Source organism: Salvelinus fontinalis, chromosome 22, assembly GCF_029448725.1.
Source record: "Salvelinus fontinalis isolate EN_2023a chromosome 22, ASM2944872v1, whole genome shotgun sequence".
In the NCBI taxonomy this organism is placed as follows: Eukaryota; Metazoa; Chordata; class Actinopteri; order Salmoniformes; family Salmonidae; genus Salvelinus; species Salvelinus fontinalis.
In genome coordinates, this window is record NC_074686.1 from 10,436,406 (window position 1) to 10,463,027 (window position 26,622).

The 26,622-nt window shown below is 43.7% G+C and overlaps 1 protein-coding gene across 4 annotated transcripts in view; it reads right to left on the reverse strand.

Moving 5' to 3' along the window:
* The window catches only part of LOC129819773 (collagen alpha-1(XIV) chain), an 84,851-nt gene that overhangs the window by 29,197 nt on the left and 29,032 nt on the right, over positions 1 to 26,622 (reverse strand). For all 4 annotated transcript variants that reach the window (XM_055876348.1, XM_055876346.1, XM_055876345.1 and 1 more), the window contains 13 exons: positions 25,946 to 26,075; positions 23,116 to 23,255; positions 22,663 to 22,789; positions 22,142 to 22,281; positions 21,306 to 21,438; positions 19,808 to 19,876; positions 18,460 to 18,602; positions 16,167 to 16,296; positions 15,013 to 15,135; positions 13,117 to 13,266; positions 10,349 to 10,465; positions 3,260 to 3,406; positions 2,192 to 2,266 (listed from right to left, as the gene is read on the reverse strand). In XM_055876348.1, the coding sequence (XP_055732323.1) occupies positions 2,192 to 2,266; positions 3,260 to 3,406; positions 10,349 to 10,465; positions 13,117 to 13,266; positions 15,013 to 15,135; positions 16,167 to 16,296; positions 18,460 to 18,602; positions 19,808 to 19,876; positions 21,306 to 21,438; positions 22,142 to 22,281; positions 22,663 to 22,789; positions 23,116 to 23,255; positions 25,946 to 26,075 (1,624 nt within the window). The remainder of the gene's footprint in view (positions 1 to 2,191; positions 2,267 to 3,259; positions 3,407 to 10,348; positions 10,466 to 13,116; positions 13,267 to 15,012; positions 15,136 to 16,166; positions 16,297 to 18,459; positions 18,603 to 19,807; positions 19,877 to 21,305; positions 21,439 to 22,141; positions 22,282 to 22,662; positions 22,790 to 23,115; positions 23,256 to 25,945; positions 26,076 to 26,622) is intronic.

The following is a 26,622-nucleotide window of genomic DNA, read 5'->3' on the forward strand; positions in this document are numbered from 1 at the left end:
CACGCCCCTTGAGTTTTTCCACATTTTCTTGTCTTAAAGCATGAATTTAAAATGGATTAAATTTAGATTGTTTTGTCACTGGCCTCCACACAATACCCCATAATGGCAAAGTGTAATTGTTTGTTGTTGACATTTTTACAAATTAATTACACAGCTGAAAGGTCTTGAGTCAATAAGTATTCAACCTCTTTGTTACGGCAAGCCTAAATAAGTTCAGGAGTAAACTTCTGCTTAACAAGTCACTTTTTAAGTTCCATGGACTCACTCTGTGTGCAATATTAGTGTTTAACATGATTTTTGAATGACTACCTCATCTCTGTACCCCACACATACAATTATCTGTAAGATCCCTCAGTCGAGCAGTGAATTTCAAACACAGATTCAACCACAAAGACCAGGGAGGTTTTCCAATGCCTCGCAAAGAAGTGCATCTATTGGTAGATGGGTAAAAAAAAAGAAGCAGACATGAAATATCCATTTGAGCATGTTGAAGTTATGAATTACACTTCGGATAGTGTATCAATACACCCAGTCAAAGATACAGGCGTCCTTCCTAACTCAGCTGCTGGAGAGCAAGGAAATAGCTCAGAGATTTCACCATGAAGCCAATGCTGACTTTAAAACAGTTACAGAGTTTAATGGCTGTGATAGGAGAAAACTGAGGATGAATCAACAACATTATAGTTACTCCACAATGCTAACCTAATTGAGAGAAAAGAAGGAAGCCTGTACAGAATAAACATATTCCAAAACATGCATTCTGTTTGCAACAAGGCGTTAAAGTAATAATGCAAAAAATTGGGAAAAGCAGATTTTGCAAATCTGGCAAAGCCAACTTTTTATCCTGAATACAAAGTGTTAGGTTTGTGGCAAATCCAATACAACACATTACCGAGAACCACTCTCCATATTTTCAAGCATAGTGGTGGCTGCATCACGTTATGGGTATGCTTGTAATCATTAAGGAGTTTTCAGGATAAAAAAGTAACGGAATGGCGCTAAGCACAGGCAAAATCCGAGAGGTTCAGTCTGCTTTCCACCAGACACTGGGAGATGAATTCACCTTTCAGCTGGACATTAACCTAAAACAAAAACAAAAGGCCATATCTACACTGGAGCTTCTTACCAAAAAGACAGTGAACGTTCCTGAGTGGCCGAGTTACAGTTTTGACTTAAATCTCCTTTAAAATCTATGACAAGACCTGAAAATGATTGTCTAGCAATGATCTACAACCTATTTTTTCAACACCTTTTTCTCCCCTATTGGTAGTTACAGTCTTATCCCATCGCTGCAACTCCCGTATGGACTTGGGAGAGGCGAAGGTCGAGAGCCATGCGTCCTCTGAAACACAGCCCTGCTTCTTGACACACTGTTCGCTTTACCCGGAAGCCAGCTGCACCAATGTGTCGGAGGAAACGCCGTACACCTGGAGACCGTGTCAGTGTGCATATGCCCTTCCCGCCACAGGAGTAGCTAGAGCACGATGGGACAAGGACATTCCGGCCAGCCAATGGCCAACATTGGGCAAATGTTGCACAATCCAGGTGTGGAAAGCTCTTAGAGACTCACCCAGAAAGACTCACAGCTGTAATCGCTGCCAAAGGTGATTATTACATGTATTGACTCAGGGGGTTGAATACTTATGTGATCAAGGTATATTAGTGTTTGTTTTTTCAATGTTAGAAATTTTCTTCCACTTTGACATTACAGAGTATTTTGTGTAGATCCATTTGAATCCCACTTCGTAACACAACAAAATGTGAAAAAAAGTCAAGGGGTGTGAATACTTTCTGAAGGCCCTGTATGTTAAGGTTAATGCCACTCTAAGTGAGTTGAACAAAAATACATAGATAATCTACCATAGGGGATATCTCTACAGTATCTATACGCCGATGGGTGGAGACTTGTGAGCATTTGAGTGCAAAATTGCTGCGCTACATCACCCAGGTAGATGTTCACAATGGACAGTATTAGTTCCCTTTACCCCATAAAGGAACATGAAGGGCTTTGAGGCCAAGCCAAAAGCACTATAGCTTACTAAACGCAATACAGACCTAAAGTTTTTCTCTCCAGCAGCCCAACCAAGCATCAATGTTTACTAGGGAAAACACTGATGACATCAGTACTAGGAAGGGAGTGGACCACACTCGGACCAACAGGTATGTGTTTACAACAGGCCTTTTGTCTTACCTTCCTTGGTTGAGGGTATGGTGGGAGGAGGGGTGGTAGTGGGCGGTCTGGTGGGTGCCGGGGTGGGAACAGGGACTGCATGAAAGCAATGACATAAGACACACACAAATCATTATAACATCCTCATTAGTTGTCTATGTCACCTCACCTAACAACATGCTTGGTGAGGCTTTCATTTACAGTAAAATAAAATGGCTACAGACAGAAGATACCACATTGGTAATAGCATCAAACATAACATATATAATCAGTCAGATGATAGAAGAATCAGAAGGAATTCAGAGAATAAATCAGAGATGGTAGCTTATGCTTAGCAGCATGCCGAGGTGATGATTAAGTGACCTATATACAGTAATTTGCTAGCTTGATCACTACCAACAGCGGCAGTCAAATTGAAATGAATTTAACAATTTTTTTCTAGCTCTGGAACCCTGCTGGAACCCGCATATACTTTACCGCCGTAGTTATTCAGCTACATGAAACTGGGAATTACTTTTGATGGCAGCCTGCAAGGCCGCCTGGGGAAACGCAGGGTAATTTAAAAAAGGCCTTTAGCTCTAATCTGCATCAAAACAAAGCTATAAATCAGTGTCTAAACTTAGAGTAAAGCAACTCAATGCAAACAAATGCCTGGTGGGTTAGAGAGAGTGCCTTGATTACTGTTGTGGTTGCCCACAGACCGAATCATGATTCATTCCTGGGAGAGGCATTCAAGTGCCTCCCAGGAGGCTAATAATGTCTTGAAAATATTGTATATGTTGTGACTGTCTGTAAGGCATGTTGATGTACTGTATGTTTGGTGTGGATAATGTTGTAGCGATGTTGCTACAGTCTAGAGGGAATACTTTTTTTGTTTATGTTTTAACTAAAAACTTTGGGGCGCCAAAATAAATCACTTCGGGGCTGGCTTTGGCCTGCGAGCTGCCGGTTGCCCGACAGGTGATGTTGGAACTTATGTCGTTACAACATTGTCACAATGTTGTAAGAATCCTTTCTGAGAATAGTAGCAAGTCGGTTGTAGGGCTGTTGTAGAGTGTATACTAAGCAGCAGTTGATGGGGACACCTACAGGTTCTCTCTGTGGTGGTGACTGCAGGTCCCTCTGTGTCCTGAAGTTGGGCGTACACACTGATTTTGTACTGCGTGTTAGCTGTCAGGTCATTGAAGCAGTGCCGGGTGGCTCCTCCTCCCAGCCTTGCCTCCTGTTTATGTCCATCTAAAATGAAGACAGAATAACCCTCACAATATGCACTGTGTATATAGTGTACAAAACAGGAAACTGTTGAGCATGAAAAACCCAGCAGCATTGCAGTTCTTCACACAAACCATGTATTAAGACCTGTGCCTCTTACACAAACTGTTCGGGGTTATTCAAATATCTGGCAACCCGAGCAGTGGCCTTTCCATGAGTAGAATCTCATTATGAGGTCTCCTGTGGAAGTGGCGGGTTCATTTCTCACCCCAGAATTTTAATTTCGGAACCTTCCCCTTAAGGCCTCAACTTAAGCCAATTTCACTCATACACCGAGGTGGTATTTTCTTTGGGTAATTATATATTTATCTAGCCATCATAAATCCTAATTTGGGCTTAATACCGGCTGATAGATCTAATATTTCAGGAGCTCCCAACGGTAATGCTGCGAAATTGCAATGTGCGAAACGCTACACGATAATAATGATGTTTGGGGCTCAGTGTTAAACTTGATGAATTGCTCGCATTATTTTCCTATTTGGCAGATGATACTCATATTGGGATCAACACAGCATCGATAAGACATTGACATTTTAAATGTTCCATTGCTGAAATATTCCATGCCCTCTGTTGCATAAATCCCACTATATGCTAACTGTATGTTAGGATAAAATGTAAATTGAATGTCATGAATTGTCTAGAATTAGATTAATGCCAGGTTCTCTCATTAATTTAGGACGTATTTTGTTTTATCATATGGACTGGCATACTAAACTCAGCAAAAAAAGAAACGTCCTCTCACTGTCAACTGGTTTCTTTTTCAGCAAACTTAACTTTATATTTGTATAAACATAACAAGATTCCACAACTGAGACATAAACTGAACAAGTTCCACAGACATGTGACTAACAGAAATGGAATAATGTGTCCCTGAACAAAGGGGGGGTCAAAATCAAAAGTAACAGTCAGTATCTGGTGTGGCCACCAGCTGCAATAAGTACTGCAGTGCATCTCCTCCTCATGGACTGCACCAGATTTGGCAGTTTTTGCTGTGAGATGTTACCCCACTCTTCCACCAAGGCACCTGCAAGTTCCCGGACATTTCCGGGGGGAATGACCCTAGCCCTCACCCTCCGATCCAACAGGTCCCAGACGTGCTCAATGGGATTGAGATCCGGGCTCTTTACTGGCCATAGCAGAACACTGACATTCCTGTCTTGCAGGAAATCACGCACGGAACGAGCAGTATGTCTGGTGGCATTGTCATGCTGGAGGGTCATGTCAGGATGAGCCTGCAGGAAGGGTACCACATGAGGGAGGAGGATGTCATCCTTGTAACGCACATCGTTAAGATTGCCTGCAATGACAACAAGCTCAGTCCGATGATGCTGTGACACACCGCCCCAGACCATTTTTATTTATTTTAATTTATCCGTTATTTTACCAGGTAAGTTGACTGAGAACACGTTCTCATTTGCAGCAACGACCTGGGGAATAGTTACAGGGGAGAGGAGGGGGATGAATGAGCCAATTGTAAACTGGGGATTATTAGGTGACCGTGATGGTTGAGGGCCAGATTGGGAATTTAGCCAGGACACCGGGGTTAACACCCCTACTCTTACGATAAGTGCCATGGGATCTTTAATGACCTCAGAGAGTCAGGACACCCGTTTAACGTCCCATCCGAAAGACGGCACCCTACACAGAGCAGTGTCCCCAATCACTGCCCTGGGGCATTGGGATCTTTGTTTAGACCAGAGGAAAGAGTGCCTCCTACTGGCCCTCCAACACCACTTCCAGCAGCACCTGGTCTCCCATCCAGGGACTGACCAGGACCAACCCTGCTTAGCTTCAGAAGCAAGCCAGCAGTGGTATGCAGGGTGGTATGCTGCTGGCGACGGTCCATGACGGACCCTCCAGCTCCAAATTGATCCCGCTCCAGAGTACAGGCCTCGGTGTAACGCTCATATTTTCGACGATAAACGCGAATCCGACCATCACCCCTGGTGAGACAAAACCGCGACTCATCAGTGAAGACCACTTTTTGCCAGTCCTGTCTGGTCCAGCGAAGGTGGGTTTGTGCCCATAGGCGACGTTGTTGCCGGTGATGTCTGGTGAGGACCTGCCTTACAACAGGCCTACAAGCCCTCAGTCCAGCCTCTCTCAGCCTATTGCGGACAGTCTGAGTGTCACGTTCGTCGTAATGAGTGGACCAAGGCCCAGCGTGAATAGAGTTCCACATATTAATAATAAACTGAAACTCACCAAAACAAAACAATAAAGCATAAATGAAACATGAAGCTACTGGTGCGCACTCAGGCAACTCAATGTAGACAAGATCCCACGAATACCAATGGGGAAATGGCTACCTAAATATGATCCCCAATCAGAGACAACGATAAACAGCTGCCTCTGATTGGGAACCATATCAGGCCACCATAGAAATACAAAAAACACCTAGATGACCACCCAAGTCACTATCACGCCCCAGCCAACACAGAGAAAAAACAGCTTACTATGGTCAGGGCGTGACAGTACCCCCCCCCCCCCCCCCCCCCCCCCCCAAAGGTGCAGACTCCGACCGCAAAACCTGACTCAATAGGGGAGGGTCCTGGTGGGCATCTATGTTGGATGACGCAGGGCGTCGGGGGCGGCTCCGGTGCGGAACGAAGTACCCACTCCGCTCGTAGTTACGTCTTCCTTCATGGCGGTTCTGGTGCGGGGATCATCGTCGGAAGCTCCGGACCGTGGGTCGTCGCTGGAGGCACCGGACTGTGGATCGTCACCGGAGGCTCCGGACTGAGAACCCCTGCTGAAGGCTCTGGACTGCAGATCGTCGCTGCAGGCTCTGGACCGCCGACCGTCGCTGGAGGCTTTGCCGCTGGAGGCACCGGACCGTGGATAATCGCCGGAGGCTCTGAACTGGGAACCACCACTGGAGGCTCCGGACTGCAGATCGTCGCCGGAAGCTCTGGACTGGGAACCCCCGCTGGAGGCTCTGGACTGCAGCTCGTCGCTGAAGACTCTGGACTGCCGATCATCGCTGGAGGCTCTGGACTGCAGATCGTCGCTGGAGGCTTCGTCGCTGGAGGCACCGGACCGTGGATCATCGCCGGAGCCTCTGAACTGGGAACCACCACTGGAGGCTCCGGACTGCAGATCGTTGCCGGAGGCTCTGGACTGCAGCTCGCCGCTGAAGACTCTGGACTGCAGATCGTAGCTGGAGGCTCCGGACTGCAGATCGTCGCTGGAGGCTTCATCGCTGGAGGCTCTGGACTGCAGCTCGTCGCTGAAGACTCCGTACCGTCGCTGGAGGCTCCGGACTGCGGATCGTCGCTGGAGGCTCCGGACTGAGGACCGTCGCTTGAGGCTCCGGACTGGGGACCGTCGCTGGAGGTTCCGGACTGGGGACCGTCGCTGGAGGCTCCGGAAAGGGGACCGTCGCTGAAGGCTCTGGACTAGGAACCGTCGCTGAAGGCTCCGGACTGGGGACCGTCTCAGGAGGTTCCGGACTGTGGACCGTCGCTGGAGGCTCCGGACTGGGGACCGTCGCTGAAGGCTCTGGACTGGGGACCGTCTCAGGAGGTTCCGGACTGTGGACCGTCACATGAGGTTCCGGACTGTGGACCGTCTCAGGAGGTTCCGGACTGTGGACCGTCTCAGGAGGTTCCGGACTGTAGACTGTCTCAGGAGGTTCCGGACTGTGGACCGTCTCAGGAGGTTCCGGACTGTGGACCGTCTCAGGAGGTTCCGGACTGTGGACCGTCGTTGGAGGTTCCGGACTGTGGCCCGTCGTTGGAGGTTCCGGACTGTGAAACGTCGCCGGAAGCTCTGGACTGGGAACTGTTGCCGGAAGCTCTGGACTGGGAACTGTCGCCGGAAGCACTGGACTGGGAACTGTCGCCGGAAGCTCTGGACTAGGAACTGTTGCTGGAAGCTCTGGACTGGGAACTGTCGCCGGAAGCTCTGGACTGTTGAGGCGCACTGGAGGCCTGATGCGTGGGACCGGTACAGGTGGCACCGGGCTGATGACACACACCTCAGGGCGAGTGCGGGGAAGAGGCACAGGACGTACTGGACTGTGGAGGCGCACTGGAGACCTGATGCGTGGGACCGGTACAGGTGGTACCGGGCTGATGACATGCACCTCAGGGCGAGTGCGGAGAGGAGGCACAGGACGTACTGGACTGTGGAGGCGCACTGGAGGTCTAGAGCGCAGAGCTGGCACAACCCTTCCTGACTGGATGCTCACTCCAGCCCAGCAAGTGCGGGAAGCTAGCACAGGACGCATTGGCTGTGAAGTCCCACGCACTGGAGACCTGATGCGTGGGACCGGTACAGGTGGTACCGGGCTGATGACACGCACCTCAGCACGCCCGCTCTGCAGCACTCTCAACGCCAGCACCTCTCTCCGGAATCTTGCGTTGAGCTCCTCACTCGACTCCCTGACTGGCTCTGGTTCACTCCTCGGCTCTGCCGACTGCTCCATGTGCCCTCCCCCCCAAAAATGTTTTATTGGGGTTTCTGTGGCCCTCCTCCCCGACGTCGTTGCTTTCCTCTCATGCTCCTAGGCGACTCCTTCCAAGGAAGGCGATCCTGTCCTGCCAGGATTTCCTCCCAAGTCCAGGATCCCTTCCCATCCAGGATCTCTTCCCAAGTCCAGGATACTTCCTCCTCCTGGGCACGCTGCTTGGTCCTTTGTTGGTGGGATCTTTTGTCACGTTCGTCGTAATGAGTAGACCAAGGCGCAGCATGAATAGAGTTCCACATATTTTTTATAAACTGAAACTCACCAAAACATTTATTGCCCTGGCCACATCAACAGTCTTCATGCCTCCTTGCAGCATGCCTAAGGCACGTTCACGCAGATGAGCAGGGACTCTGGGCAGCTTTCTTTTGGTGCTTTTCAGTGTCAGTAGAAAGGCCTCTTTAGTGTCCTAAGTTTTCATAACTGTGACCTTAATTGCCTACCGTCTGTAAGCTGTTAGTGTCTTAATGACTGTTCCACAGGTGCATGTTCATTAATTGTTTATGGTTCATTGAACAAGCATGGGAACCCTAAACGTTCAATTGCTGGAAAATAAATGGGACGAACTGAAAGCACATTTATCCTACCAACGGGACATTAAAAACTGTAATATCTTATGTTTCACCGAGTCGTGGCTGAACGACGACATTAAGAACATACAGCTGGCAGGTTATACACCATCGACAGAACAGAACAGTATCCTCTGGTAAAACGCGGGGCGGGGGCCTATGCATTTATGTAAATAACAGCTGGTGCACGATATCTAAGGAAGTCTCGAGGTTTTGCTCGCCTGAGGTAGATTATTTCATGATAAGCTGTAGACCGATGCTCGCACTGAATGAGCTGTTTACCACCATAGGCAAATGCTCATCCAGAGGCGGCACTCCTAGTGGCCGGGGACTTTAATGTAGGGAAATTTAAATCAGTTTTACCTCATTTAAATGTGCAACCAGAGGGAAAAAAATTCTAGACCACCTTAACTCCACACATAGAGACACGTACAAAGCTCTCCCTCGCCCGCCATTTGGAAAATCTGACGAGAATTCTATCCTTCTGATTCCTGTTTACAAGCAAAAATTAAAGCAGGCAGCACCAGTGACTCGGTCTATAAAAAAGTGGTCAGATGAAGCAGATGCTGAACTACAGGACTGTTTTGCTTGCACAGACTGGATTATGTTCCAGGATTCTTCCGATGGCATTGAGGAGTACACCACATCACCACATCAGTCACAACGAAGATCTGTGAAGTTATTTGGATTTTTACGAATTATCTTTGAAAGACAGGTTCCTGAAAAAGGGCTGTTTCTTTTTTTGCTGAGTTTATATGAACTACGTACAACTTTAGACCACTTTGAGGGCATTCAAAACTTTTCACAAACTTTAAATATCCCTTTACGACTACTGCACTGACTGAGTAGCAAACTATCACTTTGAAAACAACCTTGATTTCACTTCCAGACACCCACCCACACTGACAGTTGGTTGGAAGTCTCACGTCTGTGAGGTGATAATTATGACTTAGAAGGTAAAAGGCGCTTACACTATTTTCCTGAATATAATTGTTTTACCTCATAATGTTCTGCTTTGACGCAAATACAGTATCTAGTTAACTACAAGCTGAAACAGAAGTATCTGGAACTCCCCCTGTCAGAGCACATTGAACCAGAAACTCAATTGTTTTACTTCTTCAAAAAGATGCAATGAGGTGCAATTACGGTCATCTACATAACAAGTATATCTTGGCTAGCCAACGTTCGCTTATTTAACCATAGGATATGTAAACGTCAACTAAGCTCGCCTGTTAAAAAGCTATGTAGTAGGCCTAATGTATATTATTCTAAACTGAAACCCAAAATATAGCCCCCAGAGTCTGTCCTATTGACGTTATATCTTATGCTTTATACTGTATATAATATAGCATAATTTAACATGGTATATCATAGCATTTGAATATTGATCAAATGCTATGATATACAAATGACAATCCCCCAGTTCCTAATACAGTTCTGCTGGGGAAGTGTGAAATCCCTGTCGCTATTACAAGTGAATCTTCCTCCCTGCAGGTTTCCGTGTCCCGACCGAGATTCCCTGCCAGGAGCATAATTCCTGACCGGGATCACATGTGGATTTTAGGGGGGAGTTGACAGCCTTATCCACATGGAGACGTGTGGCCGCATGGTAATCACCTCCTTCCACTAGAGTGGCTGTGTCAGTGTGTGGGGAATACCAATGTGGATTTGGTTGCATATAGTGTACTGTACAGTGTACGTCTACACACAGAAGTAAGGGCATACTGTCAAGGAGAGGGTGTGGATATTGTGCTGCCATGACAAATGACTTGCTTATAGCAAGCTCAATACTGTAAAAGACTGTTGTTGGTTCAAATGGAACAGGGAAAATTGATGTGTGTATGTGGTTGTGTGGTGCTGGGCACTCACTGAGCAGCGACTCGATGACCACACGGTACAGAGTGGCGTGGCGGTGGGCACTCCACTGGGCACACATGCTGTTCATCCTCACCTGGTAGGTGTTCAGATTGGTCACTCCCAGGTATACTGTGACAGAGAGAGACAGGCACATTATCACTATAGATCCATCTCATCACATTGGAAACATTGAGCTCCTGTAGTGGTGCAGTGGTTTAAGGCACTGCATCTCATTGCACGAGGCGCCACTGCAGTCCCAGGTTCAAATCCAGGCAGCATCATGATTGGGAGTCCCATAGGGCGGTGCACAATTGGCCCAGCGCTGTCTGGGGTAGGCTGTCATTGTAAATAAGAATTTGTTCTTAACTGACTTGCCTAGTTAAATGAGGTTACAATTTAAAAAAAAATGTGAGCATGGATGTGGCAGACCCACCATATCATACTGGAACCTGGGCCTAAGACTGAAAAGAATGTCTATGGATCAGTATTCAGTAGATTGTTTTGCTATACTGCAACATAGTGGAATGTAATCTTGTCATCGTGACTTGACTTTAACCAGAGCAGTGATGGTAAATACACCAGTGATACCCTCAGAAGTGACTAAATGATAAAGCCCTGCAATATAAACATATCCTTAACGATAATGAGCAGACATCTATCGCAGGCAGTGCATCTACCGCCACACAGCATATGTCTCCATTTGGGTTGGACTCTAAACATACGGCGAGAAAGTTATTTGGGGAGTTGAAATATGGTGCCGGTATCTTACTCCTAATGATCAGCAGTACAAATCCATTTATGCAAATGTTGCATGCATTTCTTAATCTCATTCTTGCGTGCTGCTATCGATTTGAATATATCAGTGGGGACATACATTTGAAGTTTCATTCCAAAATGCTATATATACATTTTCAGAAATGTTGGTAAATTAATTTTTTAACAAAATTATGAAACATATTGGTGTGTTTTTTTCACTATCTAATCAAGGGTTGTTCAATGACAGACATGTATTTGTTTAACATCTGTCACTTGATGGTTTCATTTCAAAGAGACAAATAATCATGTTTTTTTGCAAAATGCTATATATTTGCCTCACTCTCAGTGAAATAAGTAGTACTGCTATGTTTCAGTGAGTCAAATGTAACAAACAACTAAATGTTTAACAAAGACATGTACAAATTATATATTTGTGACATCAATATATATACCGTATATTTTTTAAATAAATACATTCAATAAAGTATTATGAGATCTGTACGTAAAACATTTACATTTGACATTTTAGTCATTTAGCAGATGCTCTTATCCAGACATACAGTAAGTGCATTCATCTTAAGATAGCTAGGTAAGACAACCACATACAGTATCACAGTCAAATATACATGATACGGATATTCCATTCCAGCTAAACAATGGATATATTGCATTTTGCTAAATAAAACATTTTAACACATCGAAAATATATCAATAAAAAAATCTGAGAACAGTAATATTTTACCCACGCATGAAGGTACCCATAAGCAATCATTTCTGATGAAAAAACACAAACGTGAAAAATTTGTGCATGTAACGTTTTGGAAATAAACTCCATTTAACTTGGGGAGCTTGATGTCCATATTTTGTATTCAGAGTCGTGAAAACAAATTTACTTACAACTGTTTGGTAAATAATCTAATCGGCATATATTGGAACATGCACATTTCCCAATGCATATGAATAAATGAATAATGTTTACACAGGTAGTAGACTGTGTTACATAATACATAACATACAATACAACAATTCATTGACTTTCGCAAAATAACTATACACATACATGACTGTAAAACAAGGAGATCTTGAACATGACATTGAGCTATCCCCATTTTCTCTTATTGTAGTGCAGGGTTCATTAACATGCTCACTGCATGTCAGTCAGGCATCAAACTCCACCCAAGAGACACCCCTATCCTGATTGCTATATCTCTATCTATGCCCTTCAAATCACGCACTACCCAAGCGTGCTTTACTTAATTATCATGCACAAGGTGATATCGTAGTTACATGCAAACGAATGCGAGTCTCTAGTTTCCACTCCCCCTTCCAATCTGATTATCTGGGAGCTGCCAGCCCTAATAAGACAATGATCTCCGTTACAGTGCTGAGTCGCTGACACTGGTACTACATTAGGCACGCCTGCCTGGCCACTTGATATCATTGTGGCGGCTGCAGTCTCCGATGGAGTGAAGCTGTGCTACTCAATAATTCACACTGATTCAATCTCAGACAGCACCAGTTGACCTACATGTGATCCAAATGATGCTTGCTGGGAAAGTTGGGGATTAAAATTAGAGAGGGAGGCAGGTAGCCTCGTGGTTAACAGCGTTGGGCCAGCAACGCCAGAAAAGTTGCTAGTTTGAATCCCTGAGCTGACTAGGTTAAAAATCTGTTGATGTTCCCTTGAGCAAGGCACTGAACTCCTGTAAGTCGCTATGGATAAGAGCGCCTGGAAAATGTCGAGGGGCCTACCTGGAAAGAAGATGATGAATAACGGAATTGTATTTGACAAACATTGTGCCCCAATCACCTTGACAGTGATCAATGTGACCAGAAAGTGTTTAATAATTAATAAAGTTTGTTATGCACAAAGGGGATAAGTAAGTAATTACGCAGTCACAGTATACACGGTATCCATTCTGGAGTCCTGTTCTACTTGGAGGTGTTGTGTTGAATAATCGATTAATTAACATATATCCATTCTCGAGTCCCTTTCTACCTGGGGCTGCTGATAGTCTACTCACATGTCCTGGCCTTGCCAGTGAGGGCCTCGCTGGAGCCGGTGGTGTAGGAGGCGATGACCCTGACGCCGTACTCTGTACCGCTCATCAGGTTCAGGATCAGCATGGTGTTCACGTCCTCGCCCACAAAGGTCTCCAGAGCAGGTCCCGGAGCTGTGGAGAAGAGAGGGTTTCGTGTGTGTGTGTGTGTAGAACTTGTAGGCTACACACTGCTTGCAGAACTTGTAGGCTACTCTCGCCTAAGGAGCATTTAAGACGTTATTGATTTTTTGCAGCTGACTGTGATTGCTAGAATTTCATGAATACTGCATTGTATTAAGGGTGAAGTGGAGTTTGAGTAGTGGGTTGTCAGTCAGAAAACAGCTTTAGACATCATTGTGTGGAATGTTTTAAACATGTTTTGTGTCAAGGCGATTTTCCCCTCTAGCAGATATATAAATAGGGTGGTAGGAACTTATTTTAATAAACATTTCGTGCTTAGAAGGTGATGAACTGACCAGATCACATATGAGTGGGATCACAAGCGTAGGAGGTGGCCCAGAATATTATCCTTTGTAGTTAACACAATATATTGAATGTGGGTTGATGCACTTTCACACCATGTGTTTGTGTGTGTAGTAGTAGTAGTATTAGTAGTATTGGCATTAGTAGTAGTAGTGGTAGTAGTAGTATTAGTAGTATTAGCATTAGTGGTAGTAGTAGTAGTATTAGTATCGGTATTCATATCAGTAATAGTAATGGTTGTATTAGTAGAAGTAGTATTAGTGGTAGTAGTATTAGTATTAGTAGCAGTACTAGTAGTAGTTGTTGTAGTAGTAGTAGTTGTAGTAGTAGTTGTAAGAGTAGTAGTAGTAGTAGTAGTAGTTGTAGTAGTAATAGTAGTAGTAGTAGTTGTAATAGTAGTAGTTGTAGTAGTAGTTGTAAGAGTAGTAGTAGTTGTAGTAGTAGTTGTAAGAGTAGTAGTAGTAGTAGTGTTAGTAGTAGTTGTAAGAGTAGTAGTAGTAGTAGTTGTAGCTGTAATAATAGTAGTAGTAGTCTTAGTAGTAGTAGTAGTTGTAAGAGTAGTAGTAGTAGTAGTTGTAAGAGTAGTAGTTGTAAGAGTAGTAGTTGTAAGAGTAGTAGTTGTAGTAGTAGTTGTAAGAGTAGTAGTAGTAGTAGTAGTTGTTGTAGTAGTAGTAGTAATAGTAGCAGTAGTAGTTGTAAGAGTATTAGTAGTTGTAGTAGTAGTTGTAAGAGTAGTAGTAGTAGTAGTGTTAGTAGTAGTTGTAAGAGTAGTAGTAGTAGTAGTAGTTGTAGTAGTAGTAGTAGTAGCTGTAATAATAGTAGTAGTAGTCTTAGTAGTAGTAGTTGTAAGAGTAGTAGTAGTAGTAGTAGTAGTAGTTGTAAGAGTAGTAGTAGTAGTAGTAGTACCTTTAGTTGTAAGAGTAGTAGTAGTAGTAGTAGTAGTAGTAGTAGTAGTAGTAGTAGTAGTAGTAGTAGTAGTAGTAGTAGTAGTAGTAGTAGTGGTAGTAGTAGTAGTTGTAAGAGTAGTAGTAGTAGTAGTAGTAGTGGTAGTAGTAGTAGTTGTAGTAGTAGTAGTAGTAGTAGTTGTAAGAGTAGTAGTAGTAGTAGTAGTTGTACCTTTAGTTGTAAGAGTAGCAGTTGTAGTAGTAGTAGTAGTACTAGTAGTAGTAGTAGTAGTAGTATGATATATATTTGTTATAAGCAGTATTGATGTGTGTTGTAGGGTTTTTGTGGGTTAGATGGGCTATCTTTTGAAATAAGCAGTACTGTGTGTGTGTGTGTGTGTGTGTGTGTGTGTGTGTGTGTGTGTGTGTGTGTGTGTGTGTGTGTGTGTGTGTGTGTGTGTGTGTGTGTGTGTGTGTGTGTGTGTGTGTGTGTGTGTGTGTGTGTGTGTACCAGAGATGGGTTTGTAGACGACCCTGTAGCCCATAGTTGGGGATGGGGGCGTGTCCCAGGTGATACGGAAGCGGTTGTACCATTCCTCCGACACTCTCAGGTTCCTAGGAGCAGACAGCGGCACTGCAGGATGAATGAAAGAGCAAGGGAAAGAGAGAATGAAATTAGAGATGGATAGAGGTTGGAAAAAGTATGGAGACATGAGACAGATAGATATAGAGAAGGAATTAGAGGGAAAAAGAAAGAGAGATAGACAGAGGGATAGAGAGAGATAAAGGCATAGCGCGAGTGAGCGATGGACAGAAAGAGAGAACAGAACACACTCAGAGAAAAGGTACATTTTCATCAAGTACAGCAATGAATTGTAGATGAGAAACTCTGTGTACATATGAGTCACTCAGTCTCCTGTCCTAAAATGAGAGGCATGTTGGGAGTTCTAAACACGATACGCGTCTGATGGGCTTTTAGATGACTAACTTTGAGTCACAGCCTCACAGCGTTGGACTGAATTACAAATGGATTCAGTAGTGTTAGCAGAACGTGTCCAGACCTGTTCATACACACACACACACACACACACACAACCAATGTGACACGTCGTTTGAGGGATGAGCCTCAATTTTCATTCTTAAAGGGGACTGTCATTTTCAGAGCAGGGAAAATAAAAAGCAACTACTCATGTTTGCATTTGAGGAAGAATGTAAATGTGAAATCCATAAAAATGATTTTGCTAAGCTTCTGAAAACCTCCACAGGCGGAATTACCATCTCCTGTCAAATCAACAGTTTATTTAAGCCTACGAGAGGTCTCTGATGTAGAGGTGAAAAGCTTCCATTGGATTACTCGGTATGTGTCAATGATATACAGAGCATGGTTATCTCACCTTCGGCGAGGGTTCATGGACTAACTAACAGACTCATTCCCAATGTACACTGGTTGAAATGAAGTCATTACAACCATTCAACATGGTTTGAGCAGTTTTACCTGCTGGGTTTACTTCATGATATATCTTTAAAGTTCCATATTCCACATGAAAGAAAAATACAGAACAACAGAGGCTTCCATTGTGCCGAAGAGAACAGAACACATATCTCGGAGTCCGAGCCTGTCACTAAAATGTCACCACGGAGAGAAGGTCACGCAGACAGACTTACAGGTGCGTCCCATGCGGCTGACACCGGGGCCGTCTCCGTCGGCGTAGACCGGGGTGACCGTCACCTTGTACTCCGTGTCAGACAGCAGTGGCTGCAGCAGCAGGCTGTTCTGACCACCGGGGACCATTTTCTAGAACACAGATACACACACAACTGCAAATCACGATACTAGGACAAGGTTCTGGTGTTGTCTGGAGTGGAGGCCGGTTAAGGGACATGCTGGGTCGATGTGACTGGTGATTAAATGTACTGGAGTTGTATCAGAAGAACAGATGAAGCTAGTAGGTAGCCTTGCACCAGACTGTCTGTGCTGTCTTTCCAACTCCAAACTATGGTCATTGTTTGGCATGACATATAGAGGTGAAGTCTGGGACCAAGCGAGCTAATAGGAGCTCTGTGATGGCTTTGTTTTTAGTGATAACAGAAAGATCAATTGATCTGATTTCTGTTTTCGCATCTTTTGTATGTTAAGGAAATCTTCATGTCCTTACGTCATGTGCAATAACGTGTGATATGAACATGCTGTATTGGAGAAAACCATTCAGCAAATGACTGAGTGAATTGAATGATTAAGGCCATGAAACAAAATTGAGCAGACACAAGATTAAGTTAATACTGTATCTAGGAGAAACTCTAGTCTAGGACTTAAAGACAACATATTTTAGGCAATCAGTGAATGACAAGAAAGAATACCTCCCCAAAATAGTTAAGAACATGTCAGGTCTACACTTGAGCAGAAAACTAGAATTTGAATCATACTGGTTCTGGTATCGTATGAATCTTTGTATGTACATAATAAACATGAATTAAACAATTATTAATTCATATCCACATCTAATAGCTGACAGGAATATAGATTTAAACAGCAATTCATTGCAAAGTCATATAGGAAACACTCATAGAAATCTACATGAAGTTAGATATCACAAATAATGCTAAGCTTGCCTTACTACAAAAGAAAAGAAGTATGTTTTTTGGGGTACTTTGCCCCCAATTTATGTACAATTTTAATTATAAATAGACATTGAATTTGAAATAAAGGTATAGACTACCTAGACACTGATATCAGTAAATTTAATTGGAAAAATATATACTTTTAAACTTTCAGGAGTTAGGCTATAGAAGTTAATTGAGTAATGTATTGCACAATGCATAACTCGACATGTGAACACTGTGAATTCGTAGTGCAGGCTGTCTAATTTCAGAATCACCTAGAATGTTTGTAATTTCTGAACTACAGTCTCTCTCTCTCTCTCTCTCTCTCTCTCTCTCTCTCTCTCTCTCTCTCTCTCTCTCTCTCTCTCTCTCTCTCTCTCTCTCATCTTCTTTTTCTCTGTCTCTCTCTCCTCCACTCTCCATTCCTCCCCTCATTCCTGTTTCTCTCCGTCTAACTCTCTCATCCACTCTCCATTCCTCCTCTCATTCCTGTTTGCATTCCGAGCGTGTGCGGTCTAGCCTTGCCTCCGTCCCAAAAAGTTTCACAGCCATGACAAGCGGCGAGCGGCGAGCTTGACAAATCAATTTCAGGCAAACGTGATGAAAATAGCAGTTAGCTTTTTCGAAGGGGGGGACCGCAGGACGGAGTGCGACCCGAATGGCTGAGTCCCAATGCCACCGCCATTGCCAAATTAGATTATTTTTATTATGCGGGCGCTTCCTCATAAACTATTTAGAATTTGGGCAGTTCAATCTAGTTTGGAATGAAGTATCTGTGAAGAATGCAAACTATCATCGCATTGACTTTGCTACAGAGTAGCGCTGTGGGTTCCACTCTACTGCTTCTATTGCTGGGCTGGCCTTTAGTGAACTGTGATTGGATAGGAGTTGTTCAGGCTATGTGGTGCTGGAAGTTGCCGGTGATTTGAGAAACCAAATGCAAGGCTTCAGCGACTTTTCCTGTACTATAGCATTGGACTAGGAATGAATTGTTGTTTTGTCATTGAAATCCTATTTCAAGACACGATTTCATTGTATTGTTTTCCATTATTATCTTTCAAATGGGCATGTTACATTGGCTTGGGACGCCGCATCACAAAATCAGCAAGGTTTATCCAACAGATAAGTAATACATATCGACTACATTCTCACCGGACTACAACATTCTGATATCAATAGATAAGGAATCTGATTAAACACTATATCACTATGCATCTGGCATAAACGCTTAAAGACTACCATACAACCCCAATCTCTAGGAAGTGTTTATGGAAGTGTTTGTGTGTGTGAGTGTGTGTGTGTGGGGGGGAGGGGGGGGTACTAACAGACAACAAAGTCTCCTCTGTATGCGTCTTACCGTCTCCTCGGCACGATCGCCCCTGGCGGTGACATAGGCGACGCGGTACTGACGCACATTGCGGTCCTGCATCTCCCAGGACACCTCCATGCTGAAGGTGGTGTGATCACTAAGCAGGAGGTTCCTCACACCCAGATGCACAACTGGGAGAAGGAGGGAGGGAGATGGGTAGAGGGAAGGTGGCATGGAGGAAAGGAGGAAGAGAGGGTACAGGAGGTTGGAGGAAGGTAGCAAAAGAGGGTAGTGAGGGTGGAGGGAGGGGGAAAAAGGGAAGCGAGGATGAGTTGAGAAAGGGAGGTGGAAAATGGAGATAGGATAGAGACACCAGGTGGCTTTACTATGCAGACTGTGTGGTTGCATGCATACATTTGAATAAACACAATATTAATAGACCAATGATGCAACAGTGCAGAAAGAGAGGGCACACAAACACAGGGATCCTGATGAGATCATAGCTACATACAGGATGAAGAGTTTCAATCCAAAACTATACATATCCATTTTCACAAATGTTGGTAAAGTTGCTTTTATTGTTTAAAGAAATTATTAAAGAGATTGGTGTATTTTTTCCCTATCTAATCATGGCATGGGGTTGTTCAATGACAGATGTGTTTAAAATCTATTACTTCATGGTTTAATTTGAGACAATTTTTATTTTTTTTATGCTATATTTCCGCCTCACTCTCAGAGAAATAAGTAGCAAGTTTTACACAGTCAAATAACAAACATATTCATTAAAAAATGTACAAATGATACATTCGTGACACCAACATACATAATTAAAAATATATATATATATATATTCAGTAATATGAGATCTGTATGTAAAACATTTATATTTGACATTTTAGTCAGTTAGCAGATGCTCTTATCCAGTGTGACTTACAGTAAGTGCATTCATCTTAAGATAGCTAGGTGAGACAACCACATATCACAGTCAAATATACAGGATCCGTAGTTCCATACCAGCTAAACAATGGATGTACAGCGTCTTGCAAAACAACACATTTTCTCAAATCTATGAATAAAAAAATCTGAGAAAATGTTTATTTTACCTACACATGAAGGTACCCATAAGCAATCATTTCTGATGAAAAAACACAAATGAAGATTTTTGGGGGGATATAGCCTTTTGGAAATAAATTATTTTCATTGATGATGGATGAGGTGAATTGCAATTTCAAACCAAGTGAAAAGCACGATATAAATGTAATCCATCATCACTATAATACATTACTATCACTCTTATAAACAACAGGACAAGTTGGGGAAATTACTACTAAAAGCTCCCACAAAATTAACTTTATAAAAATCGATACAGTACATGACTGGAAAAAATCTAGTTTACCTGCTGTGGTGGTAGCTCGTGTGGTAGTCGTGGTTGTAGTAGCTTTTGTGGTAGTCGTTGTTCTTGCCACTGAAAAACAGATAAATTGGTTGGGTCAATCAATAAATCAATCAATTAATGAATACATTTTGATTTGTATAGTGAGCATTTCAGAAGAAGAATTAGAGGAGATATATACTATATATACAAAAGTATGTGACACCCCTTCAAATGAGTGGATTTGGCTATTTCAGCCACATCTGTTGCTGACAGGTGTATAAAATTACACAGCTGTACAATCTTCATAGACAAACATTGGCAGTAGAATGGCCTTACTAAAGAGCTCAGTGACTTTCAACGTTGCACCGTCATAGGAGGCCACCTTTCCAACAAGTCAGTTCTTCAAATTCCTGCCCTACTAGAGCTGCCCCGGTCAACTGTAAGTGCTGTTATTGTGAAGTGGAAACATCTAGAAGCAACAACCGCCTAGCTGTGAAGTGGTAGGCCACACAAGCGCACAGAAGTGCATTGCAAATATTGTCTGTCCTCGGTTGCAACACTCACTACCGAGTTCCAAACTGCCTCTCGAAGCAACGTCAGCACAAGAACTGTTCATCGGGAGCTTTGTGAAATGGGTTTCCATGGCCGAGCACAATGCGCAATGCCAAGTGTCAGCTGGAGTGGTATAAAGCTCGCTGCCATTGGACCCTGGAGCAGTGGAAACGTGTTCTCTGGAGTAATGAATCAAGCTTCACCATCTGGCAGTCCAACGGACAAATCTGTGTTTGGCGGATGCCAGGAGAACGCTACCTGGAGGAGGAGTAATGGTCTGGGGCTGTTTTTCATGGTTCGGGCGAGGCCACTTAGTTCCAGTGAAGGGAAATCTTAATGCTACAGCATACAATGACCTTCTTGATGATTCTGTGCCTACAACTTTGTGGCAATAGTTTGGGGCCCTTTCCTGTTTCAGCATGACAATGCTCCCCAAACTTGACTGGCCTGCAGAGCCCTGACCTCAACCCCATCGAACACCTTTGGGATGAATTGGAACGCCGAGTGCGAGCCAGGCCTAATCGCCCAACATCAGTGCCCAACCTCACTAATGCTCTTGTGTCTGAATGGAAGCAAGTCCCCGCAGCAATGTTCCAACATCTAGTGGAAAGCCTTCCCAGAAGAGTGGAGGCTGTTATTTCAGCAAAGGGGGACCAACTTAATATTAATGCCCATGATATTGGAATGAGATGTTCGACGAGCAGGTGTCCACATACGTTTGGTCATGTAGTGTAGTTTTGACTTTAATGTCAATGTTTCAGCACAAAGGTGTTTCTCAAGACCAGTCTTAATGAACAATGCCCTGTAGCAAACATACAACACATGGGTAAAAAAGCTGTGTTGTGGACATGCACGATTTTAACAAAGAGCAAGCAGTAGCACAGTGGCAACATTAAATCAATACAATAATCAATACAATCCCCAATGTTCAATTAACCCTGATTGGAGTGGAGTTTCCCTTAATTACCTGTTGACTCTGTGAGGGTCACGGCGTCGCTTTCCTCCTCGTTTCTAAAGACAGCAATCAGAGAGACTTCGTACTCAGTGATGGGCCTCAGTCCAGTCAGCAGGTGGCTGTTCCTGTTACCATTCACTAGCATCTTCACCATGGAGAAGGGAGGGAGGGAGTGGGAGGGAGGTAGAGTTGGAGAGAGGGGGAGGGAGGGATGGAGAGAGGGGGAGGGAGGGAGGGATGGAGAGAGGGGGAGGGAAGGGGGGATGTAGTGAGAATTTGAGTCAAAAATGTCAGATATTTCTGCTGCTACCGAATGGACTGGAATTCTACAGTCACCAAAAGGGCTTCAAAATAGCACTATAGCCCATTCCTGCGGTCAATGACGAAAAGCGCCCTCTGTGGCCACATGGGTGGAATGTTATTAATCGTTTTCATAATTTCAAAGTTAATAAAGATGCATTTTTTTACGAAGACAATTTGGTGTTTCTATGTCAAACAGTTTTGTTATATTTTAGTCTTCTGTGATGTATATAAAGTGTAATATTGGAATGCAAACTCAAAATGTAATAAATGTCAACTCTATATCAGACATCGTGCAGGTGTCTTCGTTTTATAAGCCCGTAACCATGTGTGTGAGGTGTTTAAGTGCTCAGGGATGTGATAGAATGTATGCCAAGCAGTGTGGGAGAAATCACGTAGCAGAAAATACACTAGCAGAAGCAATTCATTTGCCGTCAGAGCTCCTTTAGCTGATGTGAGACACTAACTGCACTGACAGATAGACAGAAACACAGACAGACAGACAAATATCCATCCATTCAACTAACCAACAGCCATCAGACACAGACCTCTTTAGTGTCTCCTCCTCTGGTTGGGGTCCAGGTGAGTCTGTAGAGGACCACGTCTTGGGCTGAGTGTTCCCAGGTGACCCTGAAGCTCTCAGTGGAGACTTCACTGGTCTTTAGGTTCAGAGGCTCTGGGACTGTCTCTGGATTACACACAAAGGGTAAAGATGCCTCAAAATAATGGAAGGAGAGTGCCACCACTTTGCATCCCCCATATGAGTGGTCATATTCACAGTCTGAACTCACTTTTAGATACACTTAATCACGTGTAAGAAACTGTTCACTTACATCAGCGTTTCATTTTCAAATACAGTTAGATCATTTGTTAGCACTTTCCATAGAAATAGAATGCCCACCCATCACGGAACGTTGAATTGAATGGGAATGTCCGTTCTATTAATTATATTTCTATGGCACTTTCTACAAGCCGCAGCATTTAAAGCCTTTTTTTTGTATTATAAAGGCTGTTGTTGAAAGCCAAGAGCTGCCAATAGCATTGCTTATATGGGTAGAGACACTCTTACTAGTGGTGAAGCTGTCAGTAAGGGGCTCTGCCTGGCCCTCGTCATAGATAGCAAAGATGGCCACCGTGTACTCTGTCAATGACGTCAGGTTCCTCAGCAACAGGGTGGTGATGCGGCCAACATCCATCTATAGCCAAGGAAGAGAGAGGTCAGAGTTAACGGTCAGTGTGAGTCCCTCTATGTGACAATAAAACAGTATATATATTTTATTTAACTTATGAATTTGGTATCCATTCCAGTGATGCCTAGTTTTCTATAAATCAGTCAGCACCAGATTATATATCACATTCTATCAGGTTTACATGTTTGCAAGATGCTATTCGTGCAGAAACACAGAACTGTCTTTGAAAAGTTATTTCTTTAGGGGGAAAGTCCGCAACATTAACATTAACACGATCTATTCATGGGTTTAAAGTCGAGTTACGTTATTGGCCAAGTGCCGTGAGCTCTCACCTCATTGGTCTGCACTCCGTTTGTCTTGACGTACATGATGCGGTAGCCGTTGGCCTTCTTGGACGTCGCCTCCCAGGTGAGCCTGGCCGAGCTGTGGTCGACGTCAGAGAAGCGGAGGTTCCGCGCCGGGGTCAGGGGTACTGGGACATGAGGGGGGTAGAGAACAGGAACACGGGTCAACCCTAATATAGTTGTAATTAAACACAATAACCTGAGTCACCCTCCCGCTGGTGCATGACCTGACTCTTTTTGATTGAGAGTTCCTCTCCGAAGAAAACAAAAGGGCAGGAGAATGGCCTTTTGCGGACAAAGTACATTCTCTGGCAGAGTTAGAATTTAACAAGGAGCTTTAGGTAGGGCTAGAAGTCCTGCTTACAATTAGCCCTGTTTTTTCTTGCTGCGGTTCATTCTCTTCAATATAAATGAGGGTCAGCATTTAGCTTTAGAAGCAGGGAGCATGAAAAGGATGCAGTAAAGGGGGACTGGGTTCATGAGGGAATCGGGGAGGGGGGGAAGTCGGAAAGGAGGGTATTAAAGTTTGGCAACGATCTATTCCTACTATACTTCAATGCTGTCATTTATTACATGTGACAGATCACTCCAAAAAATCTGTTTGTCTAATGTTTACAGATCTCCTAAGTGGTCCAATGTTGAGATGAGTTGAGAACACACACTCTGTTATTTCGATCATGTTACATACCTCCATTCCAAATGAACTGGACATACTAGCAGCATTCTTAGACAGTGTTTATCTTTCCCCTTCTTTTGGGGTTGAGATAAATAGGCTGGATCTACACCACATCCAACAAAGTTGAATTCAGGAGTGAACTGTTCCTTTTTAAGGCACTATCCTGTTCCCTTAAAACAGACAGAACGTCTAAGGACAACTACTTTCTGAACTGTTTTCAAGCCTCTGTATATCTACAACACGTGTCGTGACACCGCCCTTAGAAGCGTTCAAAGAAGGACAATAACACATTAACTAGCAAGGGGGTGACTGACAGTTGGTCAACGTCAACACTAAATTGATGCAACCGTAATAGCTCTGAAGTGCAAAGTTAGCACAAACACCATTGTTTTGGCAGCCTGTTCGTTAGGTCTTGCTCTAAAGCTTGCCAGGGCTTGACATCAAGGTGCAGGCAGAAGCATGAACATTCACTAGGCCTGATGGCTAACAAAACATCTAAATACCTACAGTAAGTATCTCATGCTCAGCCAGTAAATATGCATCCCCTGTTCTGATAGAGATTTACAATTATTATGACAGCTTTACCTACAAGTGCCGCAACTGTTTTACCAGTAAAAAGTATGGACACACTCTCTCATTCCAGGGTTTTTAAGTATATATAAAAAATATAAAAAATACATTGTAGAATAGTGAAGACATCAACACATGAAATAACACACATGGAATCATGTAGTAACCAAAAAAGTGTTATATTTGAGATTCTTCAAAGTAGCCACCCTTTGCCTTGATGACAGCTTTGCACACTCTTGGCATTCTCTCAACCAGCTTCATCTGGAATGCTTTTCCAACAGTCTTGAAGTAGTTGCCACATACGCCGAGCACTTGTTGGCTGCTTTTCCTTCACCACTCTGCGGTTCAACTCATCCCAAACCATCTCAATTGGGTTGAGGTCTGGTGATTGTGGAGGCCAGGTCATCTCATGCAGCACTCCATCACTCTCCTTCTTGGTCAAATAGCCCTTACACAGCATGGAGGTGTGTTGGGTCATTGTTGTGTTGAAAAACAAATGACAGTCCCACTAAGAGTAAACCAGATGGCATATGGCTGCAGAAAGCTGTGGTAGAAATGCTGGTTAAGTGTGCCTTGAATTCTAAATTAATCACAGACAGCGTCACCAGCAAAGCACCCCCACACCTCCTCCTCCATGCTTCACGGTGGGAACCACACATGCGGAGATCATCCGTTCACCTACTCTCAAATTTGGACTCATCAGACCAAAGGACAGATTTCCACCAGTCTAATGTCCATTGCTCGTGTTTCTTGGCCCAAGCAAGTCTCTTCTTCTTATTGGTGTCCTTTAGTAATGGTTTCTTTGAAGCAATACGACCATGAAGGCCTGATTCACACAGTCTACTCTGAACAATCGATGTTGAGATATGTCTGTTACTTGAACTCTGTGAAGCATTTATTTGGGCTGCAATTTCTTATCCACTGCAGCAGAGGTAAGCCTGTGTCTTCCTTTCCTGTGGCGGTCCTCATGAGAGCCAGTTTCAACATGCAGTTGAAGAAACTTTAAAAGTTCTTGAAATGTTCCGGATTGACTGACCTTCATGTCTTAAAGTAATGATGGACTGTCTTTTCTCTTTGCTTATTTGAGCTGTTCGTCCCATAATATAGACCGGGTCTTTTACCAAATAGGGCTATCTTCTGTATACCACCCCTACCTTGTCAAAACACAACTGATTGGTTCAAGCGCATTAAGATGGAAAGAAATTCCACATATTAATTTTAATACATTCCAGGTGACTACCTCATGAAGCTTGTTGAGAGAATGCCAAGAGTGTGCAAAGCTGTCATCAAGGCAAAGGGTGGCTATTTGAAGAATCTCAAATCTCAAATATATTTTGATTTGTTTAACACTTTTTTGGTTACTACGTGATTCCATATGTGTTATTTCATAGTTGTGATGTCTTCAGTACTATTCTACAATGTAGAAAATAGTAAAAATAAAGAAAACCCCTGGAATGAGTACGTGTGTCCAAACTTTTGACTGGTACTGTACATGTGTGTCAGCTTATTCATAATGTATGTGAATCTGTGTGTACACGTGCATGCGTACGAGTGTATGAGGCGGTTACTCACGCGTGGTCTCCTGACTGGTCATAGGGTCACTGGCCTCCTCTCCATACATGGCGTACACGGTCACTGTGTACTCTGTGTCTGGAGTCAGGTTCTCCAGTTCCACTTCGTTCACAGTCTCAGCCACTTTCACCTGCACAAACAGTCATCAGAGACCTTAGACGGGGTGACAGACAGGTACGCAGAGAGGTTGGCAAAGGAGCAAGATATATACAGGGGGTTGACAGAGACAGAATATCAACCATCAAACAGACAAGGGCAAGGCAGTCACACAGCCAGATAAAGTGGCAGCCAGCCAGCCAGACGTGATACACGAGGGTGTGAAAAAAAGTGATTTTTCCTGCATTTTACAGAATGAACCATACTGCCCCAAGATTGCATTCGTTTTAGGCTATTCTATATAGAGGCTGCAGATTTTAACTAAACAACCCAGATATGCACTTAAAACCTGTCTGGATCAATCGACAACAGTCAATGTAACATTTAGCACAAAAACTTCAAGCATCACTTTGAGAAAAAGAGAGAAAAGTCCTGGAAGCCATGTTGTGCCCCAACAGGCTGAGCAAGTGAAACTGTGAACCTGAACTGATTACTGTGCCTGGAGGGAGTGTTCTTTTTTAATGAGCACTAACAGGATGGGTGGAATTTGAGCGGTGGAGGACTTTGCCCTCATTTTCTCT